This window comes from Excalfactoria chinensis, chromosome 3 (assembly GCF_039878825.1).
Source record: "Excalfactoria chinensis isolate bCotChi1 chromosome 3, bCotChi1.hap2, whole genome shotgun sequence".
NCBI lineage: Eukaryota > Metazoa > Chordata > Aves > Galliformes > Phasianidae > Excalfactoria > Excalfactoria chinensis.
In genome coordinates, this window is record NC_092827.1 from 22,764,522 (window position 1) to 22,782,498 (window position 17,977).

General features: G+C 38.8%; 1 protein-coding gene across 6 annotated transcripts in view; it reads right to left on the bottom strand.

Annotated features, from left to right (window-relative positions):
- Positions 1 to 17,977, bottom strand: part of DST (dystonin) — a 288,304-nt gene that overhangs the window by 265,189 nt on the left and 5,138 nt on the right. For all 6 annotated transcript variants that reach the window (XM_072332861.1, XM_072332859.1, XM_072332857.1 and 3 more), the window contains exon 3: positions 6,917 to 7,105. In XM_072332861.1, the coding sequence (XP_072188962.1) occupies positions 6,917 to 7,105 (189 nt within the window). The remainder of the gene's footprint in view (positions 1 to 6,916; positions 7,106 to 17,977) is intronic.

Here is a 17,977-nt window from a genome sequence, read left to right on the forward strand (position 1 = left end):
TACACAGGGGACAAACTGAAACCAAGAGGTCAATTTTGATACCTGGGGTCAAACTAGGGTTATTAGAATTATGTATTGGTAATACTCGGAGCCTGGACACATGGAGTTCTGCGGTGGGTGGCTAACTACATGCTGTAAGTCAGGCACTTAGAAAATGGAGGACATAAAGTGTTTTAAGCCAGTTGATTGACAAGTTCACAGTGACCTCGTGCCCATCGCTTTTCAAGACAGCCCTCACTGATTTGTACAGAAATAAAAGGTCCTTTCTCCTCTTGCAATCTCCTGTTTTATTCATTTACACACTCTACAACTTCTGCAGTAAGACTCCCACACATAAGAGTCATCTCAAGAGCTCCTCCATCCTACAATGGATGTACAGAGTACATCCTGGAGTAAAGAGAATGCCAAAGTAGATGCATAGTCAACTGAAGTAAAGCTGAACATGTAACATTAATTCCTGCATTTCCTAACATTTGAATACCTGCCTTTGTCAGTCTGTTCTTTTAACATAATACCCAGGTGCAATGTTATATATAAATACTAATGAATAATGGAGTCGCCTGCTATATAAAGACGTACTGTTTATGTGCTACAGTAGGATGTTATACAATACAACTCTGAAGACTGACTCCCAAGGAAGAGGAAACATCTGCATTTAGATTGTAATTACTGGGCATCTGAGAGACAATTACTGGTCATATTAAGTTATGCAAACAACACCATCATACCAAAATCACAGCTGATTAATGATGTTTTAACCTGCCTTCTGCTACTGCACAGAAAATCACTAGAAAAACAATAATCATTTTCAATCTCAAGTTCTTAGCACTTTATTGTTATATTTTAACAAAAAAAAAAAATAAAAAAAAAAAATATATATATATATATTTAAATTGGCAAAGGCATCACCTCTATGACCTACAAGTAAGAAACCTTCAAGAAATCTCTTCAAAATCCTAAACTACCTAGGAGCTGGGAAAAAGGAATGGAAGAAATAGGCAATTGCTCCCTATTATGAAAAATTCCGCTCCAAGCATTCATCTTCTTACTGACAATGAGTATAATGTGATTCCTGAAGAATATGCAATAAGCTGCAGGGTGGAGAAGGAAAAGAAGCCAAAAGGAAAGTCAGGAACAAGCAACAAGGGAGGATGTCACAGGAACTAACAGAACAGTGGGAACAAGTCTTTGTGCAAAACTGCTTCAAGAGGGTCTATGAGTAGATTTATCTGCTGTAAGAAAAGCAGTGAAACACAGAAGTCCAAGAAAGGGGTGCAAACAGTCTCTTAGTAGGCGTGTGCATTTGGAAAGGGAGAGAGACCTTTAAGGTCAACCTAATGTCCACCGAAGGCTCTCCATTCATTTTGAAGATGACATATGCAACTTACACACTTAGAATGGGCACCTAGAGATATTTTCAAGACATTAAGATAACTAGATGCTTAAATCTTGTTAAAATCTTTACAAATTAATCACCTAATAAACCTAATAATTAAGCACCTAATAAATCTTTACAAATTAATCACCTAATAATAATTAATCAACATCAATATTCTTTAGATACTGAAGCAAAAACTACACTTTGTGTTCATTCACATGTTCTTTGCGTTCATGTGTTCCTTGCATTTCTTTGCTGTGGCTGCACTCATCCTGAGAGATAACATGTACTTTGTGTGCTGAAAGATTTGTCACACGCTCTGACAGCATTAATAGAATAGATTAAAGATGAAAGAAGATATGGTTGTGCTCTGCCATATTTGCTTCTAAATGTGATTCACAAAAGACACAATCCAACCCAAGCAGATATCTCCAGAAGAAAGCTATGAATGTAATTTGTAGATTAAATAGCTAATAGTCGGAATTAACCAAATCTTGTGCAGGGTGATGAGTAATTTTGGCCTGATGTCTGAATTGGGTCACTCAAAATATCATGTAAAGCACATCTTGATACTGGAAAACCAGTAAATGGCATCAGATTAAGAATAAACGAAACTAACATAAAATGGAAATTATGTAATGGGAGTTAAAATAAAGCACCTAAAAAGCCCTTCAGAACAATTTTACCCACAGGAAATATTTCATCTTAAGTAACACAAGTGTCAACTAATACCTAGATTTCTATGACTGATTTGGTATCAAACATTTTTAAGGCATCACTTTTTTATAACAGAACTGTAATACTGTTGTTTCTTTTTTTCTTTCCCCCCCTCAAATCTGAAGTTTTAAATACATAAAAGCAAAAACCAGGATAGCTGAGTAAGACTGGATGGTGTGGCTCACAGTCTTAGATGCATTATAAACTGATTAACTTAGCTATCAAGTCTGCGTCATCAGACTCTTTACAGTGTAAGCTTCACCTCAGTCACAGGAGTCTCAGTAGAGCCAAATGAGGCTGCTTACATCAGTAGATTTTTAACACATGCACCTGAAAGTGAAGGAACGAGGCTTATGCCCCAGCCTCTGTAGTCTCGTTTGCCACTTGTAGTGATCCTGCTATCACAAATGCAAGTGTAAATTTTGATAGACGTCACCTTAAATAACCTGGGTGCTTGAGTGAGTCAGGTAATTTAGAAGCCCCTCAAATGGTTTAACAATGAAGATATCAACAGATGCTGCTTTGAGAGCATCTCTTTTCAGCTACACATTTAAACACACAGGACAAATTAGAATTGTCAGAATTGTATGCCTGACTCCACAGCACGGAAGCTAGGCACCTCTACACTAACTCAAGATTATCTTTTGGTTCCAGGCCACCACAGACAAACAAACTTAATAATTTACAGAGTGATATAATCTTGTTTCAGATTAGACCACAATGAAAAACACAGATAATATTTGTAAAACACCTGTAATAAAACTCTACCATTTGGACAGTTTAAAATTCACCTTGGAGAAATATCTCTTGACAGCAGCAAATTCACAAAAGGTTCCTTTTTGCAAAAATAATCCCTTTTGCAGAAAATTTACCTCATTCAGAACAGCAGATATCTGATTCTTGAAAGGAGATACATTTGACTTGCCTGAAGTCATGGTAATTTAAAGAACACAGTCCTGCTTCTTCTCAGATGTTCTCCATTGTGTTAAAAAAAAAAACCTCAAAGCACACTCTGGTAATAGGTATCCATGCTCTTGTTAGTGTGAAGGGGGCCTATAACTGTGACCGGTAGAGAACAGCTCAAATAACACAGCTATCACGGAGGAGAAGACCTACAGGGCACAAGATTCAACACTGTCATAAAAGAGGTAAACTGCACAATATTATGCTGATGTTTCACTGCAAGAAGATGAATAAAATCAAGTGTTAAAGGGTATTAACTCTTTCTTGTAAAGATCAGTATTGGACCAAAGTGTAGGAAGGTATTAAAAGAATAATCAGAAGAAACTAACATTCTATTTCTGCAAACATCTGCTCATGGAGATTCTCAGAGAGAAAACTGCATTCAGGAAGATTATTCCCGTACATAAAATTACACCTAAATTAGTTATGACATGATACACAAAAGACCTCAGTTTACTACAGAGGAAGTGAGAAAAAAGCCAAGCAAATTGAGATCATTTTGGTCAAGTCCAGGAAAAAGCAAAAAACTAGATCTATGTGCAATAAAGTCAATACAAGATGATCTGAAGTAGCAGAAAACCTAGCATTTAAACATCAAATAAAAATTTTAAAGAAATATCTGAAAAGTGTTTATAGTTGTTTTAAAGTGTAATTATATCTTAATAGAGCAGGAACACAGGCTAGCATAACTAAAGTTGATTAAGCAAAAAATTTCCTGGAGCAAAGAAGTTGTTTTCCATAAGACTGTTTTATAAATGCTTTGGAAATATCTCTAATCAGAATACAGGAACAACAACAAAATACAGAATTAGTCAAAAAGCAACAAAATAATCATAAAGAGAAATGTTTTATGAGCAGAAATTGTATCTTCTAATTAGCAAACATCATATGTTATTTCTTCAAGCAATGACTAAGCAGGATGTGGCGGGAACTGTGTATGAATAGTTCCATGGTCATCAAGGCAATAGATGATTTATTTATAGTGTCTCAAGTGAGCAGAGCTGGGAATAACAGGAAAAAATAATGGAAAACGATGGAGAATTATGCAGACTAACAAGCATTTCTGGCACTAAGTCATGTACAATTGCATGAAGCCAAGGGCCAAAAGTATCATCTTCGAGACATCAAGACTAAAAGGAGCAAAGCTCCACTGAACTGAAGGATGGATGACTTTGTGATTCTGAGGAACTTTGCAACACTGCAATGATTTGTCATGGCATTAACCTTACTCACACCGTCACCATGACATCAATAATACATGGAGAATAACTTAGAACGCCCATAAGGAATGAAATTGGTGACTTATGTTTTTCTGGGTTGTAGTGCAGTAACAATAATGATACTTTTTTTTTATAACGTTAGTTCATCAAGCCTTTAGAACAAAAGACTACCAAAAGAACTATATAACATTGCATAGGAGATATGCAGCAAAAGCAATTCCAAGGTACTGACACAATGGTGACAGCTTTGAGAGAAGTTTACACTAGGCCAAGGATTTATTATTGTTTCAGTGGTAAGACTCATCAAACACCATGCAGTGAAACTAAAGTTACTCAGTAACTCTACAGATTTCTTGTTCTTTCACTATTTACACTATTTATTTTTGCTGATCCTGAAATCTCTGACATGCTTCTGACTTAGAGGAAAAACAGAGCTTTGTTAGCTTCACTAAAGCAATCTTCAAAGCTTACTTTGTTGCTTACAGCACTTCTATAGTTTTAGCCCTTTAATTCAGCACCACCTATTGCTTTTTATTTATTTATTTATTTATTTTTATCCCCACAGTGATAAACAGCAGCAGTTGGTAATAGCCTCAGCAATTACAGGTGAGCCTACTTTCAGCATAGGCCTGCTGGAGAAGAAAATGAAACTACACATTGAGTACTGTATTCAGTTTTGGACCCATTACTACAAGAAAAATACCAAAGCCCTGCCAAAGAAGAACAACAAAGCTGTGAAGGATCTGGAGTACAAGTCTTATGAGGAACAGCTAAGGAAACTAAGGTTTAGTCTAGAGAAGAGGAGACTGGGGGGAGAGTTTATCATGCCTCTACAGGAGGCTATGGAGAGATGAGGGATTAGCCTTTTCCCTAGGTGAATAATGACAGGACGAGAGGTAATAGTCTCAAATCGCACCAGAGAGGTTCAGGATGAATATTAGGAAAAACATTCTTGCAAAGAGTAGCAAAGTAATGGAACATTCTGCCCAAGAAAATGGTAGAATCACCATCTGTAACAGCCACTGAACCAGCCCAATGAGAGGGTGTTATGAAGAAAAGAAGAATGCTTGTCCTCTCCAAAGATCCAGGCTCAAAGAAAGACTCAACAAAGAAAAGACCACCAGTAAGAGGCCTGTCTTCAGTGGCAGTCAGCCCTTAAATGAGGTCTAAGAGCGTGGCTCCACCCCTTTGATTGCACAGGTGAATTATCTCACCTGCTTTTCCAGGGCTAAGCAGGTCTTTTCCCCAGGTGTTTAATCAGTGTTTCAGGCTGTGACTTGACAGTTACCATATGCCGTCTCTATAGATGTTCAAGGAAAGCGTAGATGTGGCACTGAAGGACATGAGTTAGTGGACATAGTGATAGGTTGATGGTTGAACAAGATGATCTTAGTAGTCTTTTCCAACCCTTATAATTCTATGAAAATTAAGAACAAACAAGAAAGGGAATTTAAAAAGTAAGTCTGGACTGGAAACTAATAGAGGAGGTGGAAAAGGAGAAAGAGGGAGAATAAAGTGGGTAAAGAATAATAAGCAAGTAAAAAACAGACAACAACATGTTTAAAGGTAGAGACATAGCAAGAATAACAGAGTCAGATGAAGTAGTCTGAAGAGCAAGATAGGATGGGAGAGAAAGGAACAGGGTGGAGAGGAAAAAGTGGCTGGTGTTAGCAACTTCGGCATTCCTTTTAGTGCAGAAGTTTCTTGCTCTCAGGCAGTGAACTTCCAGAAAAGAATGCTCTTCTTCAAATCAACTTCAGATCTTCCTGGTAATTTTTGGTAGTGCATTAAAAGAAATTTGGAAGGTTCAGTTTGGCTGGAGCAACCTTGAGACAAACTTTAATCGGGTATGCTTAATGGTTGTGTTTTTAATAATACTGTCTTAATGGAAGTAGTATAAGCCTCTTAACATAGGTGCAGATAAGTTAGTCAATTGTTTGTTAGTTTCAAATGCATTGAAAAGGTAAATTCTTATAAAAAGAGAAATGCATTATGTCCACAGGAAGTATTTTTAGACACATTCACATTGGAAACTGTACTAATGTTTCAATAAATTGTCAAATTTTTCTCTAAAAGTAGGATACCAAAATTAAAAGAACTATGTACAGATCGAGCTGAAGAGCAAAGAGCAATAAGATTCTATGCACATTTTGTTGAGCAGAAGTATTGTAGATACTGTATAAAGCAGAATAGACCTCAAAAGTTGTATGCAGTAATGAGGTTTAATATAAATTTGGTTCAGTACATAGATTCTCTGATAAATTTAGTAAGGAATTTCAGTAATATCCAATTTCAGTTTCCATTTTACGCTACAAAAATCTGTTAAATAGTATCAGTGTAAAACTATTAAAAAAAATAATATTAGCTATTTGTTGAATATTAAATCAAAATCAAAATTAAAAAAAAAAAACAAACAAAAAAAAAAAAAAAAACAACTCTTCAGAACTGTATTTCTTGATATTATGAATCAGCTCTAGGTGAAGTCTAACTGTGTTGTATGTAGAGTCACTGAACATGAGAACTGAAAAGATCTTCAAGATTAAGGAACAGAATATGGATGGCCCAAAACTCAGAATCGTATTACATGCCTCTATAGTATACTTTCAGTGCCACTTATCCCTATGGGTAGAATACTTACTGGTTTTCGAGTTGGAGTAACTTGAACAGAATGATAAAATTCTGGTTGCACTCGGCTGCTTTTCTTGATTTTCCTTTTTCTTACAGAGGTTTCCTGCTCGCTTAGATGGTGAGCTTCTACTAAAGGCTGTGTTTCCTCAAGGCGAGGTGCTACACGTCTTCTGGCATGACGAGGACTCGATCTAAAGCCCTGCAACAGGAAAAGCAATCATCTTGTTTAACATCTCCCACAGTAGAGTCATGTAGCAACAGAGAAATCACACAAGATCTCAACGATGACAACAACTTGAGGTACAAGCATGCTCATTTTAAATTAATATAATGTCCATATATACTGCATGTAACAATAAAAAGGATGTTGCCATGTACCATGAATGTCACATTTGTTTCATATATCTCAACTATGTTACTGACAGTAACTCCTGATGCTTTTCTTTGTGAGCCCACACTTGGTTAGTTGTAAGTAAATAACTATAATTTAATATTTATAATTAAATGTTCCGAATTCTCTCGTGACCTCATGAGAAGATGTTCTAGGGAGTGTGAGCAGAAAATATGCTTTTATTTCCTGAATGAAAATGAAGAAAAATTGGTAGCTAGCAAAACAATGACCACTAACTGTTCTCTGTAAGAGTTCTGATGCTGCTAGATCTAGGAGGAGACCTTACCATTTAGAATGAAAGAGTTATGAAGAACAGGTGTCTTTTGCTTATTATCTGGGAAGTACATACATATTTGGCCAAAAATATGTTGGAAAAACACTTAGGAAAAGCTGTCCTTTACAAAAGTTTTACAGAGGTTTGCTGTGAAAATTTCTGAACGTCAGCCAGAATGACTTACAGCCTTATGGCAATTTCACTTATTTAATGGTAACAGGTATAATGGTAGCCCTTTTTTACTACTCGCAGAAATTTACACAGAGCATTCTCATATTTTCCTGGGTTCCCTCAACACCAATCATCATGAGCATGCAGGAGTCTTTTCTGGGCACTACGGATGGACAGTTATTTTAGCTCTTTAAAGGAATGCTCCTAATGCCAAAAACACACAAACAGATTTACATATACATGCTGGTAATCACTACAGTTGTATCTTGCATGCAACATGATGTGAAAAGGCTGAATTGCCAAAATAAAGTATTAGCACTGGATAAACCAACTTCTCATAGCAACCTTCTATTCCTGGACAGGAATGCACCCCAGCCCTACTTAGTCCATGCAGGAGGTTGAGTCTGTACATGTGCTGCGTCAGGACTATGAAGCATATATGACAAAGATGCAGGCCAAATTTCCTGGGTCCTTATTGACAATCCATCCTACACTACTGAAGCAAAAGAGTTGTTCAGACTATATGTAGGAGCTGACTTTGATTACCTGTATCATCTGCATATGTCTGCACGTCAACCAAGACATGCAGCAGGAAAGCTACTGCAGCCAATATACCTGTACAGATTCAGAAAGGCTCTAAACATTCCAGTACGTAAATCTGTGAGATGTTCCCATTGCAATCGGAGAAGTTTTTTGCATGCTGTAAAATAGCTAACGTATTTGCAGTGTATCATCCATCATGATACTAAGGCCAGTCAGGATGACAGGACAAAAATACAACACGAGAAGCCTACTACTACAGAGCTTACTTGTAGAATTTTTTTTTTTCTTTGCAAAAAAATAGTAGTGTGTATTGGGGATTATTCCACAATAAAAGAAAATACCCCTTAAGAGAACAAAATACCCAGCAAAGCTGTTTTGATTTTCTAAATGTTAAACAGATTATGATTCATTTACAGATAATGGCAACTGGGGCTGTGTCAGGGGAGGGTCAGGCTGTATACATCACACTCAGTTGCTCCCTTACCACACACCCATCCTGCTAGCAAGATAAAACTCTTTGGGAAAGTATGTTTATGTAACAGAAGAATTTGGTAGAAGCTAAGCATCTCTAGAAGTGCTTACAGATACATGGTAAATAGGGTTTTAAGTGTGTGGGTCTCCCACTGAATGACTTCCCTTCAAAATACTACAAGATACACTGAGTATTATGCTTCAATACTAAAAAGTCACTTGTGATTTCCTGAAAGGTCTGTTTATACACAGTGCTTTTCCTTTGTATTTGATATAGATTTTTTTCTCTTTTGCTAGCAAGAAAATGAAATCTCTATCTCTTTAAGAGCTCATCTGCTTCTGCTGCTGAAGCTTATTCTTCACTTGAAGTCATAATCTGTCTGCACTGGCGTGAGTGGTTACCCTGCAGAGGATTATAATGTGATGAAGGCAGAGGATCATGATTTCAGGTGGAAAATTGATTCCTTATCAACAAGGATAATGTTACAAGGGCAGAGTCCTTAGACCAAAACCTGAAATGCTTACTCATACCTGCAACAAGACTTTGCAGAGGTGAAAAGAAATGCAGAGAGGACTTAAAAGCAATGCAATGTATGGGAGCTGGTATTCCTCACTCAGTGCAAAAATGAGATCTGCCAGAGATTCCTTCAACAGTGAAATTAATAGAGGCACCATGTGCCACCTGTGTTATTATCCTTCATTTGAGCCCAAAAAGAAAAGAGCGATAAAAAGAAGAAAGAAAAGTGAAAATGCCAAAAATATTGGTTTGTTTGGTAAAGAGAGCCCTATTTTAGATGGCAAGCCAGAGACGGAGAGCAGACAAGTATTACAAGGTATTCAAGGACACACAGTACACAATCTGAGACCAAGCCACTGAGGAAGCATTAGAGATTTTAAGTTGATGCAGGCAGCGTGAGGTTGCTCTAACACTGTTAAGCAATTTGTACTTTCCAGTGTCACGTGAATGCTGTGTCACTGGACAACGACAAACCTTTTCTTGTGTTGAGAGATAGCTGTTCCTTCCTGGACCCTACTACTTTATTCATTTTTTATCTCCGTAATAAATTATGACACAGGGCAAACCTAACAGACAATACTTCAAAAATATGATTTTAGAAAATCTCTTTTCTTCTAAACCATTGTACAAACAGCAGAGATCTACACCATAAGGTACACTTCGTTAAAGAAGAACCAGAACCAGTTTTTATGTATCACAGAGTAACTCAAGAACTAAAAAAAAAACAACTGAGATTATCTTCTCTCCAAAATCATTCATGCTTGTCCTCCTAGTTAGCTCCCTAAAGGAAAGAGCCTTTGGAAGAAGGCTGGGAAGATCTAGATCTTAGCTGAGCTTTGTGAATTAATCCTTTTATGCCTTCACTAAAGTTTGTGGGTTTTTTTTTCTTCTGGAATGAAGTGTGGTAACATTGAATAGACCTGTTGTGTCCATCATTTCATCTAAACTAATGATGAATGCTCCAGATTGGCACCATGTGCTAATGAGCACAGCTGGCTGGTTGTATAAAATGAATTCTGTGGTAAGATGCTCCATTAAAAAAGTATCTTCCTCTCCAGACAAATTTTAGGATCACACCTCTGATTCAGTGCCTGATTTGTTTGTACAGAAACACTATGTGGGATCCCTCTGACCGACGCTCAGCACATCTATATCTCTATAGCTACCTGAAGGGAGTTTGTAGTGAGCAGGGGGGTGGCCTCTTCTCTCGTGTAACTAGTGATGGGAGTAGAAGGAATGACCTCAAGATGTGCCAGGGGAGATTCAACTTGGATGTTCAGAAATACTTTTCTGATAGAGTGGTCAGGTGCTGGAATGGGCTGCCCAGGGAGGTGGTGGAGTCACTGACCCTGGAAGTTCAAAGAACGTTTAGACGTTGTGTTAAGGGACATGGTTTAGTGAGAACTATTGGTGATGGGTGGATGATTGGACTGGATCGTCTTGTAGGTCTTTTCCAACCCTGGTGATTCTATGACTCTGTGATTGATCCTATGATCTCCCCAGCCTCCCTTTGGAACAGTGGGTCTGATGAACCTGGAGTGACTGCTTCTCTTCACTGGCCATAAATGAAGCCCAGGCTGACTGCTTCACTCACAGATGGCTGTGCTCTAAGCGCCCAAGATTAAACAGTATGAATCTGACCCACGATGAACATGAAGAATTTGGTCTGCCTTGGATCCTTCCATCTACACTGTATCAACAGGCTTCCTCTTATTTTCCTCTTCCTATAGAAATAATTGTACTCTTTTTCCATCAGTTTTATGTGAGAGTTTTTCATGTCTTTATTCACTAACATAACTTCTCCTGGACCCACGTAATTTAGCACAGTATCACAGAATCACAGAATTGTAGGGGTTGGAAGGGACCTCTAGAGATCATCGAGTCCAACCCCCCTGCCAAAGCAGGTTCCCTACACCAGTATTCTTATTAATTTCTATTACTGATATATGTATGATAGTATTGTGTGATTTTTCCATTCCATTTAAATATTTCCCATCCCATCTTCTTTTCTGATGGAGTTATACATCTGACAGAGCTCTTCAATGAATTGTCATTCAAAAGATCTTTTCTGGAGACCATGACCTTAAAAAATTAACAAAGTGCGCATATGATTTTCTCTGTAATATGACCAGCTCTTGAATAACAAGTGTACTCCTTTATCCCAATTTTCAGAATTTGATGTGGTCTGGCATTTGATAACCAAGTGACACTCTGCAGGCTTTATGTCATTGTCTGTTCCCTGTCCTACTCCTTTTATTACTATTAAAAACAGGATTTTGGACCTTCTTAAATAACCTCTCTAATTTTTGCTTTTAATGAGGACATTTTGGGTAATATATGAAATTTTTTTTTCCCTTCTATTTTCTTCACTTTTCACTTTTATTTCTAATTGTTCATCTGATGTTTTAATAGAGCCATATGAACACAGCAGTGCTATCCCATTATTGCTTTTGTGACACAAATCTTTGCTCCATTCTCTAGTTATGCTGTTTATTAATTCACCTGCTTCTTTCTTTCCCCTTTATTCTAGCCTTTCACAATCCCTACTGCCTTCATCATGCATTACCTACTATTATATTAATTCTTCATTTTTTCCAATATATATTTTATGTAGAATATATTGGGAGTTAGAATTCTAATTTTGGAGTTTAATCTTTCCAGCAAGCGTGTATTTTCATAGTCATCAAACATTAAGAGATGTAAGACTGCCTTATCTGATGTCCAGATGGATTAACTTCAGTGGATACTGAACTGCAACTCACTTTACCTTCTAGCAGAGCTTCAGTAAACTGCAGAAAAACTGCCAGTCAGCAGCAAGCAACATTGCAGCACACCAGCAGGAATGGCAATTGAATTCATCTGTATTTGCAAATGCCTTCACAGATATTTGAGTGAGCTTCTTGGCTTAAATGACAAGGCTACTCACACAGTGGACCAAAGGAAGCCAGCTGATGTAATCTTTTTGGATTTCAGCAAACCTTTCAATACTGTTTCTCACAGTACCCTTTTGGACACAGTGTCCACCATACAGCTAGACAAGTACAAAGTATGATGGGTGAACAGTGAGTTGAGAGTCAGGCTCAAAGGCTTACAGTAAACAGGGTTACATCAGGCTGGCAGTCACTCACTAATGGAATTCCCCCAGGCTTCATTTTAGGTCCAATACTCATTTTTGTCAATGTCTTGGATACAGAACTTGAAGGTATACTAAGTCTGTGAACAACACTAAATTAGGAGGAGCTGTTGACTACTTCAAGGATAGAAAGACCTCGCAGAGAAACCATGACAAATCAGAAGGCAGGGCAATCACCATCTGCATGAAGTTTAACGGAAGCAAATGCCAAATTCTGCACCTGCAGCAGGGAAACTTGTCTTTGCTTACAGACTGGGGTATAAGAGGCTGGAGAGCAACCCCACAGAATGGGATCTGGGGTTCTGGTTGACAGCAAGTTGGACATGAGCCAGCAGCGTGCCCTGACAGCCCAAAGGGCCAACACACCTTGGGGTGCCCCAGGCCCAGCACTGCCACTGGGAGAGGGGAAGGGCTGTCCTGCTCTGCTCTGTGCAGCCTCACCTCCAGCACTGTGTGCAGGTTTGGGGTACCACAATATAAGAAGGACATAAAACTATTAGAGAATGTCCAAAAGGAAGGTTAAAAAAATGATGAAGGGTCTAAAGGACAAGAGTGCTGAGGTCCCTCGGTGTGTTCAGAGCAGAGCAGAGGAGATGAGAACTCATGACAGCTGCAGCTCCTCACAGGGATCGGAGGGGCAGCGCTGAGCTCTGCTCTGTGTGACAGCGACAGGGCCCGAGGGAACGGCATGGAGCTGCAACAGGGGAGGGCAGCTGAGGGTCAGGGACAGGGTCTGCACCAGAGCATGGTGGGCATGGAACAGAGTGCACAGGGCAGTGGGCACAGTTTTGAGCTGCCGGACTTGAAGGGGCATTTGGACAACGCTCTCAGACATTGGGTTTGAATTTTCAGTGGTTCTGGAGCTGGACTCAATGATCCTTGTGGGTCCATTTCAAATCAGGATATCCCAAAAAACGCACCTTTGCAAGTACACTAATGAACATCAAAGCCAAAGGAAAGATATCCAACTCTGTGTGCTTGTTTTTAAGGCTTTTTACAATGGTTGCGTGTGCGTGAGAATTGCCATTTATTTATCCCTGATGATTAATGGTGTCAAGAATGGTCTTTGAGCTGTCAGTTACTGCCTGCTTAAAGGTTGGAAACTTTCATGTATAAGCAACCTGCAACATCTTACAGCTTGGAGACATTAGTATGCACAGTACCAGAACCGCTCCCAAGACTCTGGAGTTCTGAGCTGTTTTGCAGACAGGCTGAAATAGAACTAAACCCTCAAGCTGAAGTGCCTGCTGGAACAAAAAGGGCAGGTTTAATTAAATATTAAATCCATTTATTGTATCAAATTCCCCTTCAAACTGAAAGAGAGAACTTAATGAGTATTTCTGCTACACGTATTTAAATATATATACATGCACCTGTACTGTAAGACCAGCTTTAATTTTGAAAGTGACTAAGATTACATTACTTCCCTTCTCTCATAGCAATTTCCATGCTAAAATGTGCTTAGTTTACAAACTAACAGAGGAACAGAAAATACATTATTTCTTCAACTGCCAGCCCTGTAAGTTCAACTCCAAATCCAGGACTCACATTAAGTCCTCCAAACTTCTTTTGGATTGTTTATTAAAGCTAGGTCTTAGTTTTCTAAAGCAAGAAGACGGCCTACGTTCACTCGATATATTACTACACAAACACACAAGATGGAAACAACTGTATTTGCTCTTTCTTGTCTCTAACAGCTCCCAAAATATACACTGCAATCTTTTTTTTTCCTTCTCCTTTTTTTTTGTGGCATTGTTGATCCTTCTATTTTTTTAATCTTATCTCAGGGTTACACCTATAAAGATCCGAATCAACAGTTGAACGTCAAATGTAACATTCCACGTTCAATTTTCACTCTCTCATTAACAAGTTTCCACTGGTGCTCCTTTGCATGTGTTCTATTTATCTCGTAAGATTTTATTCTCATCTTCTAAAGCCCCAATTCCAAACACTGCAGGAATTATTTCTTAGATACTGAAGTCTGTGATTTGACATGCTAAATAATACTAATTTTCCCAAGATAAGTCCAGACTTTCAAGACAATTACAAGCAATTGTCTTTTATGTAGCCTAAGGCTATTTTTCCAACTCAGTTCATGAAATACAGTATCAGCAACCTGCCTTCCAGCTTCTAAAGGAACACACGAATGTACAAGTACAAGCCTCTGTGTGATCCTAGATTTTAGACAGGTGAATGAATTTGGAGTATAACTTTTAATAATCCATGCTGCATTACTCTGCTGATTTGCATGCACTTGGTTGCTGTGCTTTTTTCTTTTTTTAATCTCGAAGACAGAATTCCTAATAAAGCAAGTAAGATTTGATAGGAAAAATTGACGACATGTAAGCAAATAACTGGTGACCCAGTTATGCCTCAAAGTACCTTTTAAGTACTCTTTTCTGTCTAAATCTATAAGCCACAGAAGTTAGCCTGTTCTTTATGTAGTCCTAAGATTCTCTATCAAGGTTTGCAGTTCTCCACTGTTATCTTGCCTTCCTTAGCCTTCGTGATAGCTTATCTTAGTTCCTTCACTATTACCTCAGGGCACCACGATCCTATGGAACAATGATTTGAGAACAAAAATAAATTGGAGTACTGATTGATCTGCAAAGTACAATCACACTTAGAACACACTACCTTGTTCCCAAGCATTTCTCCTCAGCATCATCAGTATATGGTGCATAACCTGAGTCTGCCATAAGGAAATAACTACCAAAACAGCCTTTTAAATACTAAAAATACAGCAGGGGAAAGAATAAGATGCATGCACTGCTAAACACCCAACTGCTGTCCAATGTGTAGAAAGAAATTCTTATCTCTCCAATGCATTTTGTTTGAAGTGCAAAGTGAATTTATGCTACCTCAGAACATGAAGATATCCTCTTAACCAAAGTAGAAACATAACTAAAGAGATTTAACAGGCATATATATACATACATATATGTGCAAGATACCTGGGGTGGAATTCAGGTATTAAGGAATTAAGATACCTGGATTCAGATGCCAAGGTTTACATATCTGAATGAGTATCTCTTTCAGGAGCTAGTCTAAAAATCCTATTATAGTCAATGAAAATTGCAGTCAGTACAGTTAGTGAGGCTTGAAGAACTATTCAGCTCATCCTAGAGGAAACAACTACTCTAGGTCAGCTTAATAGCTCTATAGACTATAAAACTGTAAATGCTTACAAAGAGCTTATCTTGCTGTATACAAGGATGCTGTTTTTGCAAAGTCACTTTCCAACTCTGCCTACACTTTACACACATGAAGTTGGCAGCAACAGATCAGAAAGGAACGATGCCTTGACCTAGTTGTATCATTTTACTCTCTAGAACAAAAGAGAAGAATAAATGTAATACCGCAATCTAACATGATTATGCATTTCAGTGCAGTCTGGATATCCAGAAATAAAGCTTTGTAAGACCTGTGTTCCAATTTCAGTTTGCTCTGTTTACCTTGCCACCCTGAAGCTGAGAACTGTTGTTCTAACAGCTGAGTGGACAGCAGTGATGAGGACATTGGCATAAGCTGTGAGAAACATGTCTGCCCAAGTGTCAAATGTTGCTAGTGTCCACAGCTGATGTAGTACTTTTGCACTTCAGCCATAACTCATGTTTCACTGCTGCTGATGAGTCAGGAAGAACCAACCACTAACTCTCCTTGAGGCAAGGCCATAAGGCACAATGAACACAGCTGGGGCTGAAACGCTTTGGATAGAAGAAGCACCCAGATAACAAGCGCCCAGGCACACAGCTCACAAGTGAACTAGAAGCACAAGGAATCAGATCAAATATAACCTGTCATGGTAGCGCTACCTCAAGATCAGTCATATCAGCAGTGAGTGTAAACACCTAATCAAGCATATCTGCAACACAGTGCTAACTCCTTGTCCAGGAGACATGGAGAAGTCGAGCACTCTCTTGCCAAGTCTGGGGCCTGTTGTGCCCTCCAGACTGCAGATTATGGAGGCAGGTTGAGAAGTCATGGATCTGTTCGCTTTTGATGTGGCTAGCCAAACAAGCCAAGCCCAAATGAACCAACTTCTGTATGACAACAGTGAGGTGACCTTACCCTGTGCACAGCACAGTGCTTCCACAGCATACCCAGTGTGCCTCTCTTAAAAAAGCCTGGGAGCTGTAGTTCCATGCCCTAGGAAAACATGTACAATAGCCCAGGAGCTGAAAGAGCCCTGGGGTAGTACTACCATGCTCATGCACCGCTTTCTTTCATTAAATAGCCTAAAGTACTGAGTTATTTCTGAAAGTGGATACACATCCTGATCTGTCATTTTTGTCATCTAACCACAGTACCTGAGAAATCAGTGTAGAAGGTTAAGCTTTTTCTGAGCTGTACATGGTCTGTGAACCCCTGCACAATCCTTTCCATCTGTATAAGAATCAGTTCTGCAGCTGATGTGGTAACATGTGATTACCACAGGTATGACCTGAGCTACTTTAATTCACAGCTTCAATCTGAGGTTAATTTCAGCCAGTAAAAGACAGATAGGTGCTCTCATTCAGTACAAACATACACAGATAAGCTGTGCTCTGCCTTCATCCCCCTGAAACCACCATGGCTTCACTTGTTGGCTTGCAAGCAGCGGCTCATATGCACTAGGACTGTAAACTGTAAACTGGCATGCAACACAGCTGAAGCTGCAATCACAAGATATGCATTTCCAGAGATAAAAAGAGACGCTGAGAATTCTTACTGCAAGAATACAAATACTTTCATGACAGCTAGAAGGCTGTTGGCATGATTGTAATAATGGGAAATTTAAAAAAATAAGCATTTTTTATTATGTGCCAGATTATAATGCAGTGATTATCCCTATCCTGTCAGAGAGCTGTGAGGATGTGTTCATTCATAATGCAGGTCCCAAAATGCAGCGTGTCGAGACCATGTTTTACCTATTGATACTGACTGTGACACAATGTCAGCACTTTATCAAATGATTGATGGAGCTGAGAAGGAATCCCCTCAGCATTTCAATGCTCTGCCTTCTGTCAGAAGCTGAAATAGAGCTGCAGGAAACCAGACAGCTATAGAAATACATAGGGCATTTCTACACTGCACGGTAACACAAAGCAAAGGCACCTAGGTTACCTCATCTGGAGTTAGCTCAGGAACACAAACGATCTTGCTGCAGCAGCTGGGGAAATGCCATCTATTTTGTGATTCAACTGCCAAGCAGGCTGTTTCTCAGTGCAGGCCAATGCTTGCTGGGCTTACAGCGCTGCACTGAATAAAGCTAATAGTCATTTACAAAGTACTATTTGCAGAATCTCAGTAGTACCTCACCTGCAACCTACTGTAGGGAACTTGCTTCAGCAGGGGGATTGGACAAGATGATCCCCAGAGGTCCCTTCCAACTCCTGCAATTCTGTGATTCTATACTGTGTTACAGCACAGCGTAACATATTCTGTTTGGGCCACATCACTGGACGTTATGAGAAATGGATAGGACTTGTCCTTGTACACTATAACCTATATTTACAGATTTCTACTCATTCCTATACATAAGTGCTTTCATACATGTAAGAAAACAATTTATTTTTGCTTTTGTCTATG